Source organism: Tympanuchus pallidicinctus, unplaced genomic scaffold (genome assembly GCF_026119805.1).
Source record: "Tympanuchus pallidicinctus isolate F22 unplaced genomic scaffold, pur_lepc_1.0 scaffold38, whole genome shotgun sequence".
Taxonomy (NCBI): Eukaryota; Metazoa; Chordata; class Aves; order Galliformes; family Phasianidae; genus Tympanuchus; species Tympanuchus pallidicinctus.
The window spans coordinates 1,184,622-1,196,731 of NW_026294756.1; the positions used below are offsets into that span (position 1 = coordinate 1,184,622).

Here is a 12,110-nt window from a genome sequence, read left to right on the forward strand (position 1 = left end):
AATGGCAACAATCCTTCCAGCAAACAGTGGGGAACTTCATAATATATTTGGGCTCACTGTGGCCGACAGGCTTGTAGTATAGTTCCATATATGCCACAGATTTTACTAGAATAAATGACAGCTTAAGAGTTCGTGCTATTCAAGTAAAATAACTGTATGGATGCCCTGAAAAATCAGTTCTGCTTGTGCATATTCTCTTGATTCAGAGGAAAGTCTGACAGAACCCAGCTGAAATGAAAGCCAGCTGAAGGTACTCATGACTGCAACCCCTTCCTCAGCTGTTTCTCACAGGTGATCTACTGAGACTCAGAGGTGAAATAGCTTTTTCATGAGTAGTATGGATCCACCCCTGCCTATAAGCATTGCAGTTCTGCTGGTATGCTTTCACAGCCTGTTCCAGTCATTTTGGTTGAACAGAAAGCTCCTGAAGCAGGTTTTGGTTGCTGAGTGGACTATAAGCAGCATCTTTAGTGCATTTCTGCCTGTGAGTTCCCTAAGATTGTTGATTTCAGAGCCTCAGGGATCTTTAGTAGCTCTCATCTCTCTGACAAAATGGTGCATTAATTGATTCCATAGGTCCTTAATGATCTCCTGAAATTGCCTGTATCTTCTCTGCTGAAAGTGCTGAACGTACAGCTGGCGGTGTTAGAAGATACTTTGATGATACTGTGGTTCTGCATATATTGGGTGGAGAAGCAGTATCAAATAGTGCTGTGGCAGCACTCAATGGTATCGCTGCTGCTGTTCTGTTGCACTCTGTGCTTCCCTGAGCAGGCAGCCCCTCATCTTTGTGCTGTCTGACCCCCCCTCCTCCCCTGCCCCATGCCCTCCAGCCCTCTCCCTGCTGCTAGAGCTGTATTATTTCTGCAGTTCTCATCCAGCAGTCAAAAGGTCCAGGAGCTGCGATCAAATTCCTGATGGTATTACAATTCTTTAATTTGGTGTCATCGTTATTTCAGAAAATGCCATCACCCATCTATGGCTTCTGATAGGAACATCAGGGTGAGCTCAATTTCCAGGTGGAATCATCCATGCACTGCTCACAGCAGTGCTGTTCTTTGAGGACTGATGGAATTGGCACTGGGCCACCTTTCCTTTCCCCCCATTGCTGCTCAGCAAACATTGGCTGAAGCACAAACATTTGGAGATGGGACAGCAGTTTGTGTGCAACAGGAAATGTCAGCCTTTCATCTTTGCTTTGACTCCAACACTGCATTCCTAGGAAAAGTGAGGTCTGTGATGTTAATTCCGTCCCTGGTGGACAGCAATCATCCATTCATAGAGCAGCCTCATGATCTGGCACATTCTCACTTGGAGAAGGCCAAGAAGTGAAAACAGGCTGACTGCTTGCAGGCAAGTGTTCCCTTGCCTTGGGCCGAGCCTGTTGCTGGGAGGGTGTGGGAGGCAGCAGGAAAGCCTTCAAATATTTTATTTCTAGAGAACAAATGTTTTCAAAGGCCTTGACAAGCATCCTCCTTCAATAAAGCAAACTTTTATGAGGGGGACATTTCCTCTTGCAACAACTATGTTTTGGTGATTGCTGTAATCCAAAACAGTGTGTAGAAAGCAAACTGGGTGAGATGAAAAGCTGAGCTGGCTCAAGGCACAGCTTGTATCTTGCAGCCTTACCTCTGGGCTGTGGGCGATCACCCAGCACAGAGTTACAGTCCTTTTTGGTGGGATGCTCACTGAGTGACCTGCCAGTGCCTTGGGGTGGGCTGGAGGGAATGTGTGGAGGATCAGTGTCTGTTTCTGCACATTTCTGTGCTAAGTGCTGACAGCTCCTTGGTGCTGTGGCCGAAGCAGACACACCTCAGCTAGATGAGGCTGAAAGCAGACTAAATGTTTTCAGTGTGGGATCCAGGTCTGTTGTGCCAAAATCTTCCTTGTTGTTGGTCTGAAAACAAATCTTTCTGTTCCAATTGATCTCTTCACCACAAACATGGAGTAAACCTTGTGTGCGAACCTAAGCGTGCGTGCACTGCTCTGCTGTGCAGCCTCCGTTACACAAACGAAACACTTGTACGACTCCTGAGTTGTCTCCCTGACTGCCATTCCTTCCCTCTGATGTCATTCCCCTTTGCACTTAAGCATTGCATGTCACAGCATAGAAGTTTCCTTGGCTAAAGCACAACCACGGTTTCCTTTCCAGCTGAGGAAGGCCCTCCGCTGCCGTTGGATCTGTCGTATTATTCCTATGAATACGACCCGGACCCCTACGCCTCTGAAGCTGATGTTTTTGAGACGGTGGCAGAACTGACAACAGTGAGCACGTTAAGAGAAGTGGACACCATTCAGGAAGTAGTGACCACCGTAGAATGGTGAGCTGGGGGTTGTGAATCTGCTCTGGGAATTAAACACAGCAATTCATGTTGGGTCAGATGCGTCCGGTTCCTCAAAATGGGCTTTCTTAGAAGTGGCTCATGAGCCCCTTTAGCAAATGTTCACCAGGATCAAGATCTCACTGGGACAGCGTGTGAGTCTTCGTAGCTGGGTGTCTCCATTCTTGGGAGATTGACGCTTTTTGCTGCCCAGTCTCAGGGATGTGCCATAAAGTTACGTAATGGGAAAGTGACTCTTTTCATCATGCTCTCTTTTCAACAGAAATATATAATTTAAATAAAAAGAAGAGGCTCAGAATCAACTCCTGTATGAGTTTGTTCCAACAGATGACCTGCTGCAGAACAGAAACTGAATGATGACTACTTCCTGCTGCCCTCAGAACTGTGTAAGCTTTTCTGCCCCCCGGGGAGAACTGGAGAGCACAGAGGGACACTCAGTGTTATTCTTCTGTCAATTTTTCTGCCTTTTGTGCAACCTCTTAGGAATGCTTCCAAGGATGGAAGGCCGATATGCTGTGCCCTCTAGGTGAGAAAAATAGGGGCTGGAATTCAAACCTATAGACCATTTCCAAGTGTCTTCTCTATTATCAGGATACTGCAACTGCCATTTCCTAGCTACATTTAGAAGCTAAGTCCAGGCCTTGTGCTTAGCTAAACTGCTGTTTGAGGAAAGATGGCTGAGAAGTTTTCTCTCAAATTATAATAATAAAAATCAGTGTATTTTGCTAGTTATGACATAGCAAGAGGCTAGTAATCTTCTGTAGCCTATAAATCTGCTGCACCCATAATGATGTCCCACAAGAAGAAAAACTGCACTATTATATCCATGTTGTTGGGCGGTCTGTTTTACAAGAGAAAACTGAAATCCAGGGCTGGAAAGCTTCAGGTGAGGAGTTTGCCAGCTGTAACAGCATCTGGTGGATGAGCCCTCTTCATTTTGCACTATGTGCTGGTGAGGGCTGCTTGCAGCCTTCTCAGCTCTGCAGCCCCTTTCCTCCTTGTAACTCTGGCATGAAAATAAAGCTGACCTGAGGCACAGTTCTTTTAAATGCTTGCCTGACTTCACCAATCACTTCAATTCTGCTCCCTCCACACGATGCCTTTGCTGGATATGGCCATCCATACAGTGGCCCTGGGGCTGCTGGTGGTTCAGATCCCCACAGCCTGACCTGCACCAGCAACGCAGTACAACTACAACTAAAAGCTTTGTTTCCAGAAGTGCATTACTTTTTGGTTTCCCTCCCTGGCTGGAGCAGCACTGTTCTCTTTAGAGGAGTTTGATTCAATTGCCTGTTGCAAAATACTGCTAATATTTTATCTTCTCACTTCTATTGTTAGGAGGACCCAGAGTGGGGTGGGGACTCCTTTTGAGATGTTTCGTGGTGAATGGAAACAGGAAAAAGCCCAACCCTGTTCATTTTGAGGCCTTACTTACATAGGAACAGTGACAAGAATATATCCCAGTACAGACATTCTATTCCAGAACAAGGGCAATTTTATTCCAGAAAACTGTCTGCGCAGGGACAAAACGGGGGGTACCCCAGACCCCGGGTGTGTAGTTGTAGCAGAAATGCTGAGACACAGCCTGAAGCAGTGATTGAATGCTTGGTGGAAGGCAGGGCCAGTCTAGGGGAGCTCAGGTGCAGGATGGAGCCAGGACCCCCCCTTCCCAGCCCTGACTTAAGGGTTGGCAGTAGAGGTGAGGGGATCTTCTGGAGATCCCTGCATCCCTGAGGCCTTTTGAAGGGAAGCAGCTTCTTTCCTTCATTTCTGTGCCCACTGCTGTTGCATTTGAGCAAAACCTCACTTGCTGCAGCCTGGCACCTCGCTGCTCAGTTATTGCTGCGCTTTCCATTGCTTTACAGTAATTTCCATTCCTTTATGTCAGGCTGGCTATTTGCAGAGCGTCACAACATTGTGAGGGTTTGGCTCTCTAAGTTCTCTGGAGTTTCAGAACTGCTCTGTGAAGGTACGAGCCTTCCCCCCATCGTTTGCAGCCTGCCTGCTGCTCTCAGCTCTCCTGCAGAACCTCACTGTGGCTGCTGCCTGTGTGTACCCACTGCTCCTCTGCAGTTTTTTGCCACGTCTCTTCAGTGCACATTAACAGACTGTGTCCTTGCTGTCCACACTGTGCAATGGAAGCACTGGCAGCTGTGTTCCTGCCTGGCAGGTAAAGAAAAATGCCCTTAAACTCAATTCCATCTCCTGTAAGCGACTGGCCTGGCAGATGCTGGCTATTGTGTACACACGGCCTGAGTCAATATTTATCCCCTGGGTAAACAGCAGACCCAGTATGAGCTGCAGAGAGTGGGATTTTTGGTTGGTTTTTTTCTTTTTCTTTTTTCTTTTTTTCCTGGCTATCAAAGCTGCACGATACAAACCCTACTGTTTGCTGGTTTCAGGGTCTGTTCAGTGCTTTGAGTCGGGATATTTGGGCACTGTGATTCTGTCAGTGTAACCAACTGCCCTGGGAAGATGGGACCTGTGCCCTGAGCTCTGCAGCCTCCTGTGCTCTTTCCCTTCCTGGGTTTCATTTTCCTGTCTCATCCCTTCAGATGAGTTCAGAAGGATGTTTGAGGTACTTTCATATTGATGCTCTCATAGATCCTTGGGCAGTCCAGCAGTGTCCCCACTGGGATGAGCTGATGAAGGCAGAGGGTTTCAGCTGAGTGTTAAACTTGACTTCATTTTCCTCAGGATCTGCTATGTGTAATGGAGTAACTCAAGATTCAAGAAAGCTTCATATTACTGCCAGCTAAATAATTCCTGTTGGTGCCAGCCCATCAACCTGGCTTTGTTCTGTGGGTTCTTTGAGGCAGTTTCAGGGCAATCACTGGGCTGTCTCCTCTTCATAGCTAGGAGAGAATGGGTTCATTTGTCACCAAGGAAGAGACAAACCCAGTGGTGGAATGGCAGCAGAGCTGCTGCTGCTTTGGGCTGAGTTGGCTGTGCCTTAGAAATGTGTGCCTCCCTCTGTTAGAGAGATGCTTCTCCTTTCCTTTCTCTGATGGGTTTGTGAGACAGATTTCTGCTTCCACCAAGTTACGTTACTAAATAGCCAACAGCAGTGCTAATTATTGGTGACTTTCTGCTTGCAATCCTTTCAGTGAAATTAATATTTATATATTTGTAACTGTACATTATGCAGAGTAACCATTACCATGGTATTTATTTTAAAGCAATAGCTTCCTTGTCCTTTCTTGTCTGGGTGTTTTGGTCTTAGCTCTTTCCATTCTTTTTAATCAGCCTCAGTAGGAAAAAAAAGCCCTCAGAATGTTCAGCTTGCTTGAATAACATCATGGAAACGACAGCACTTGCTTTGCTAACACTGACAATTGATATTTAACCTGGGGTAACCTGGTTTTCATTATGGTTGACAGATGACCTATTTGGAAAACCTCAGCTCATTTTGTTGTTTCTTTTCCTGTTTTGGTTTTCGGTGCTTGCTCCTTCTGATGGAGTGACAGCAGTCTGTGCTGCCTCTCCAGCAGCAGCTGCCATGTTCTGCACGTGCTCTGCTGCACCCGCAGGAGATGGGCTCTAGTTTTCACCTAGAAAACTGGAACTAGTTTTCACCTGAGGTGCATCCCACCCCAGCACTTACATGTGAGCACACCGTTCTATGAGCATTTTTGTTTTGTTCACACACACATCCTAGCAACTCTGAGTCCAGAAAAGGGTTTGTTTTAGATTCTGGTAAATATTTTATTAAAAACTGATTTTAAAACAATCTTTTCTGTCTCTTTATTCTCACTGTAGGCTGTAGGGCTGTTTGTGGTTGTAGATCACAGTTGTGGCTGTACCAATAGAACCACCAAATTCAGGAACTCTAAGGAATTTCGTTGCCCATTTTCTGCTTTGCTCCTTGTTGGGATGTGCCCAGAGCTGAGCTGTGTTTTGAATAGTTTGCAGGATACCCAGTGTTGAGCAATGAGTGTGATCACCTGTTTCATAGAAGAAAGCTCTTGGTTGTGTGATATGAAGCGAAAAAAAGGAAAAAAAAATGTCTTGAGTGTTTTCTCAATTCCTTTTTTAATATTTTCCTTCAAGAGGCAGAATACAGTCTTGGCCTTAAGAAGTTTTGGGTACCAGAGGTCATTAGCATCAACAGGGATGAAGGAATTGGGTTTTTACATTTGTGACAGTGGGCTGCCTTTACTGGGGTGGTGATTCTTGGTTAAGCCAAGAACGTAATAGCTAGAAAAGCTGGTGCTCTGTGTTCTGTGGGCAGAGCATTTTAGTTCAGACAATGGGTGCCTTTTTTGTGTCTCCTCGTATTTTTGAAATGTTTAGAAATTTGGTTATGCAAGTGCCTGTTCTCCTTCAGTTTTAGGTAAAAAGAATATGGGTTCAAGGACAGCAAGGAAGCCAGAAAAATGAAATAGAAGGCAGATAGCAGCCAGCTCACAGCACGCATTAAAAGCAGACCTGGGTGTACAACAGAAGCATCCCTGGCAGGTGTAACCAGATGAGAAGTTGCATGCAGGGTTCCAATCACAGATCTATATGCGTTCAGCACTTCACATCTCACGTGTTGTTTGGTCTTAGCTGTGCAGACAGAAGAACGTGGTTCTTTCTTCCTGAGACTTGTCTGCTGGGAACTGCTCCTCACTGCTCTGGATGAAACTCGTGAAGTCCCAGTGCTTTGTCCCATCCCCACAGTTGGGAGTGCCGGGGGGCAGGGAGCTGGGATGGAGACTTACACCAGTGACTCCTTGGAGCTTTTCTGAGGAAGTGTTTCTTTGGAGGTCTGTAAGGAGGGAGGTTTGCTGCAATTGAAGAACGTGCTCCTCACCTTCTCCCGGAAATCTTCTGACACGTAGTAGTAGACAAAGGGGTCGGCACAGCTGTTACAGGTGCTGACGGCCAGGCTCACCATGTAGCCGATGTACAAACTGCCGTACAGCTTGCACTGATAGCTGGAGTAATGAATGAGGAGGAGAACGTTGCTGGGAGTGTAGAAGGCCACGAGTGTGAACAGCACGAGAGCGGTGAGCTTCATGGAGTGGGAGTACCTCTTCCCACTGCCCAGGAGGGCTTGCAGCACTGAGCAGTAGCTGAACAGCATCACCACCAGAGGAGCGAGGAAAGCGCAGGCGATGAGGCAGACGAAGTAGTAGAAGTAATAGCCGTCATCCTCCTGCCTAGGGAGAACATCGTGGCACAGAGTGATGTCGGCTCTGTACAGGGGATACGACTGCTGCTGCAGAGTCAGGGGCAGAGTGATGACAGCAGTGCAGAGCCAGACAGCAGCACAGGTCCAGGCAGCGAAGGCAGGGGTGCGGAAAGAGCGCGAGAAGAAAGGATGCACCACTGCCAGGTACCGGTCCACACTGATGCACGTGAGCAGCAGCACTGAGCAGTACATATTCCCATAGAAGAAAGCTGTGGTGACCCGACACAGACCTTCCCCAAAAGGCCAGTTGTTCCCAAGGAAGTAGTAGATTATCTTGAAAGGCAGCACGGATATGAGCAGCAGGTCTGCTGCAGCCAGGTTCATCAGGAAGATGGTGGAGGTCAGCTTCTCAGTTCTGGTAGCCAAAACCCAGAGGGCCAGCCCGTTGGAGGGCAGCCCCAGCAGGAAGATGAGGCTGTAGAGGGAGGGGATGAGCAGCACTGTGACCCCACTGCTCAGCTGGGAGCGAGCAGCCTCGTGCAGCAGCAGGTATGTCATGTTGTCTGTCGTGACCTTTTCGCCGGGGATGGCTCGGGGGCATGGTGTGATCTCTGCCGTTGTTATCTGCTCGCTGGTGCTGTTCTGAGAGTAATCTGTTGGTGTAAATGCAGTTTGTTACTTGCTGCACATGTTAACAAAGTGGGCTGGTTTCGTGATGCTTACATCAAATTCTAAGGCGCTGCATTTTATTGTTGGGTTCCATTCTGCAAAATGCTGATGGGTCATGGGCAGAAAAAGGAGAGATGGAGTTGGGTGTGCAGCAGTGACCATTGGGGGCTTTACTGCAAACTGACAAGTCTGTTCTGTGCTCTGCTTCCCACCACTCACAATTGCTATGAAGCTCAGGTACCAGGGGAACAGGGCACAATATCTCTGCCCGGCTCTCAGAGTCCTAAAATCCAGGGACACTCCAGTGCAAAGCTGTGGCTGTGGGAGCTTAATTTTTAGCTGAAGGTTTTGGTTTCAAGTGCTCTGTTTGACTGCTCTGTTTCTGCTTCTTGCCACTTTGTTCTACACTGGTTTTAATTTCCCTTCCATAAGCATTCTCCATCACCTCCTGTTTCAAGTAGAGCATGCATGAATCTCAGTGAGCATTCACTCTCATGATCATGGAATCATGGAACGGCTCAGGTTGGAAGGGACCTTAAAGATCATACAGTTCCAACCCCGTGCCATGGGCTGGGTGCCCCCCCATCCACAGCGCTGGGCACCTCCAGGGTTGGAGCACCCAGAATAATATTTCATAAATAGGTTCTCAGGGATGTTTTAGAAGTCCCAAACCTCCTGTACTTTAAGAAGCAGTTTTTCCCCCAAAGATGCCCACTCACCATCATAATCTGGTGCTGCCAGGCCCATTCCCCACACAGCACAGCACAGTGCGAGCCGGGGTGCCAACTGCCCGCTCCTGGAGGTCCCCATGCTGCTGCAGGAGCTGCAGTGCTAGGAGGCAGCTGGGAAAGGCTGTGTGAGTGACTGTGCTCGTGCGTTTCCTCCTCGCAGTCCTTAACACTCGGAAGCACCAGGCTCATCCTGTCACGCATTCCTAGAGCCAGTGTGGTCCCAGCAGAGACGTAGCTGCAGTGTCAGCTGTGAGGTTGGGGGGACGCACGCATCCAGACCCATAGGGATTGTTTGTCAGAGCTTGAGTGACTCATTTGGGTCTCCTCCCTGCTCTGGGCTGTTCTTGAAAATAACACACAGTCACATTTGACACACTCTGAATTTGATTTAGTGTGTAAACTGCATTGAAACTCCTATGGCCTCCACGTCCAATGGTGTCCTTCTGCTTGAGAGGGATCCGAGCAGCACTGCGCAGTGCTTGAGGTCCTTTCCCACACTGTTTCAATGCCTGCGAAGATGTCAACCCCGCACACAGCCATGGAGTGCTGGAGGGCAGCAGCCTCCCCGGCTCCTGGGGCTGTGCAGGGCTCTTCCATGGCTTTGGGGACAGTTCAGGGCTTGGGTTCTGCCCCGCAGTCCCCGGGTTGGGTTCAGCCCACCATAGTTCTGTTTCTTTATTTCTAATCCTGCTTCCCTCCCTCCTTGCTCTTGCTGCAGAGGTTAAACAAAGGCCATCTGAAGGAAGCAGCGCCCGGTGCTGTGACGCACACAGATAAGTGCTGAGGTCCCGGCCTGATGGAGATGTGCTGCTTCCGCCGATAGGCAGGGCAAGCTGAGCCGTCCTGCAGGAGAGGGGCTGACGTGGGGGCTGTTATCTGCTTATGCTCTGTGTGCTTGGGCAGATAACAGTGAACTGCAGCCTCTCGTGCCCACACAGAGCCGTGTTTTTCCAGAGATGCGCAGCCTCCACCCAACACCCCCAGGACAGCAGGCGCTCCATTTGCCACAGCCTGCACAGAGCTGTAGAACGACAGCATGGCTGAAGTGAGAAGTTCCAGCCCCACCGCTCTGTGTTCCAACCCTGATGGCTCTGGAGAGCTACATGGTCCCTCCTTCTCCAACTCTTTGGGAGTGTAAGGCCATTCTGTGCTCTCACACAGCACCATTGGGAAAGTCCCAGTCCTCTCCCACTGCCTCTCTGGGCCCTTTCCAGCAATGAGGGCACAGTGTGGGGTGCTGGGGCTGCCACTGCATGAGGTAAGGATGGAGCTGGAGCCCAGGCGGTAGGAATTGTAAATTTGGTTTGGCATCCTGAGGAGCAGTTCATTCCTGTTTCTTCGCCTCATGAATGGCCTCTTCTGTGAAGACTGCAAATCTGAGCCTGGCTGCTGTTTGAAGAGATTCCTCTATTCCAAGGAGAAAATGATCCTATTTCCTTTGCTTTCACCATATTCCCACATCCCTGCGTCGAGAGGTGGGGTTCCGCTGGCAGGGATAGGGAAGATGCAATGTTGGATGTTTTGCTTTTGTGATTCTCTCAGGATTTATGAACCATTACAACATGACTCATGCAGCCACGTATTTTCCATGCCTCAACCGGGATCCTTTCCATGCTCTGTATGCAAAAAATTAGCCATAATCAGGTGCAGATAGTGTGCAAATCACAGCCCTGCTTCCTACGGATGGGTCTCTGGAGTGGAGCAGGGAGAGGTTATTCACTGCTCTATCCTTCAGTTTTCAGATGCTGTGTGATCTTTAGTGATTGCTTCAGATGCAGAACAGCTTGCTTGAAAATTCTCATGCCAGAGGTTTGTCACAGCTTGTTAACATCTCATTTGCTCCCTTCCCTGTGGGGTAACATTTGGTTTTAAAGCTGCTCGTTGTGCAATAGGTATCTCCTGGGAGAAAGCACTCTTTGCTTCCATTGCCCTGAACCGTGAACACGTAGGACTGGAACACAGGGGAGGGATTTCAGAGCTGTGAGGGAGGTGCAGGCAGCACCTGCCCTGCCCCACATGGTGCCTTTAGGGTCTGACTGATCTGACTTTGGGACTTGGATGCTCTTAACAGGGTTCAGATTCCTGCTCTCTTCCAGCAGCTCAGCTGCAAACCAGCAGGTGTGAAGAGAGAACTCCTGGTGCAGCTGAATCCTGCCCTGGGCTGAGCTCGTGTTCCTGCTGCAGAATGAGAGGCAGCAGCTCGGGGCAGAGCCAGCAGCACGCAGCATTTCCACCGCTGTCAGCAAACCTCACATTTTCCATGAATGCAATGCTGATTTTCCCAGCCACCGGCTGTGCATCGGAGCCTTCTCCAAATCACAGCACAGAAAACCTCCACTGAGCAAGAAATGAGGGCTCTCTCAGCCCGGGTTTGTCCTTCCAGACTGTGGCACACGGGGGCTGTAGGTGGCACAGGGGTTGCCCTTGTGCATGGGGCACCTCCTGCCCTCACCAGCCACCAGCTCACCCTCCTCTCCTTTCTCCACTGTTCAAGTGCTCCCTTCAGCAATTCTTAATGTGATTTATAAAACCGCTCCTTATTATTCCATCCTGCAAACGTGAAGGATCTTGTAAAGCCGTGTATTGCTGAGGGCTCCAGCTGTGTGTGGCGATGTCAGCTGTGCCGTCCCCAGCGCTTTTCACTCCCACGCAGCACAGGGGCCGTTCTTTGTGTTAAGTCCAACATCTCCAAGAGGACACTTTTGTGTAAAATATATGGCGTCCTCTGCTACGTCACCACCATCATTTGTATCAAATCATTCATACCGTTTATTCATCAGAGGATTGTTACGGAGAGAACGGAGGTTTGTTTCCCTGTGAGCAACGCCGTGCTGCACAGAAAGTGGAATCGCCTTTTGTTATGGCAACGGAAGTGTTGAGGATGATGTAAAGGAAACTCCTATCAGATCTGGGTCACAGCACTGCAGCTTAATTTGCAAACTCCACACATCCATTTGTTGCGCAGGGCTCCCAGGGAAGGCGGTTCTGCATGTTATTATTACCCAGGAATTTGGGGAGGCTGAGGGGAAGCCGGGTGGGGGTGATTTCCCTGGTTGCGGTTGTTCTGCCTTAACCTGGAGCAGATGTGCTGATGGATTTCGGAACTGGAATTGTGCACTCCAAGGGCTGTTGTGCAGAGCACACGAGCAGCTGAGGCTGGGCCCGGAGCTCGCTTTTGCACACCTCTGGTGGCAAAGGTGCTGTTAGGAGTGAACCGACACAGAGCTGTGCATTAGCGGCTCTGGGGGCTGT

General features: G+C 49.1%; 2 protein-coding genes across 4 annotated transcripts in view; one reads left to right on the forward strand and one right to left on the reverse strand.

The window, feature by feature from the left end:
* CPAMD8 (C3 and PZP like alpha-2-macroglobulin domain containing 8) overlaps positions 1-3,391 on the forward strand; it is a 39,782-nt gene extending 36,391 nt beyond the window's left edge. For all 3 annotated transcript variants that reach the window (XM_052699942.1, XM_052699944.1, XM_052699943.1), the window contains exons 42-43: positions 2,153-2,321; positions 2,605-3,391. In XM_052699942.1, coding sequence (XP_052555902.1) covers positions 2,153-2,321; position 2,605 — 170 coding nt within the window. In that variant the 3' untranslated portion in view covers positions 2,606-3,391. The remainder of the gene's footprint in view (positions 1-2,152; positions 2,322-2,604) is intronic.
* Positions 3,392-6,022: 2,631 nt separating this feature from the next.
* F2RL3 (F2R like thrombin or trypsin receptor 3) lies at positions 6,023-9,624 on the reverse strand. The gene is made up of 2 exons (XM_052699946.1): positions 8,847-9,624; positions 6,023-8,111 (listed from the first exon to the last, which is right to left on the reverse strand). The coding sequence occupies exons 1-2, from the start codon at positions 8,935-8,937 to the stop codon at positions 7,042-7,044; spliced, it is 1,161 nt and encodes a 386-aa protein (XP_052555906.1). The 5' UTR covers positions 8,938-9,624; the 3' UTR covers positions 6,023-7,041.
* Positions 9,625-12,110: the final 2,486 nt, after the last annotated feature.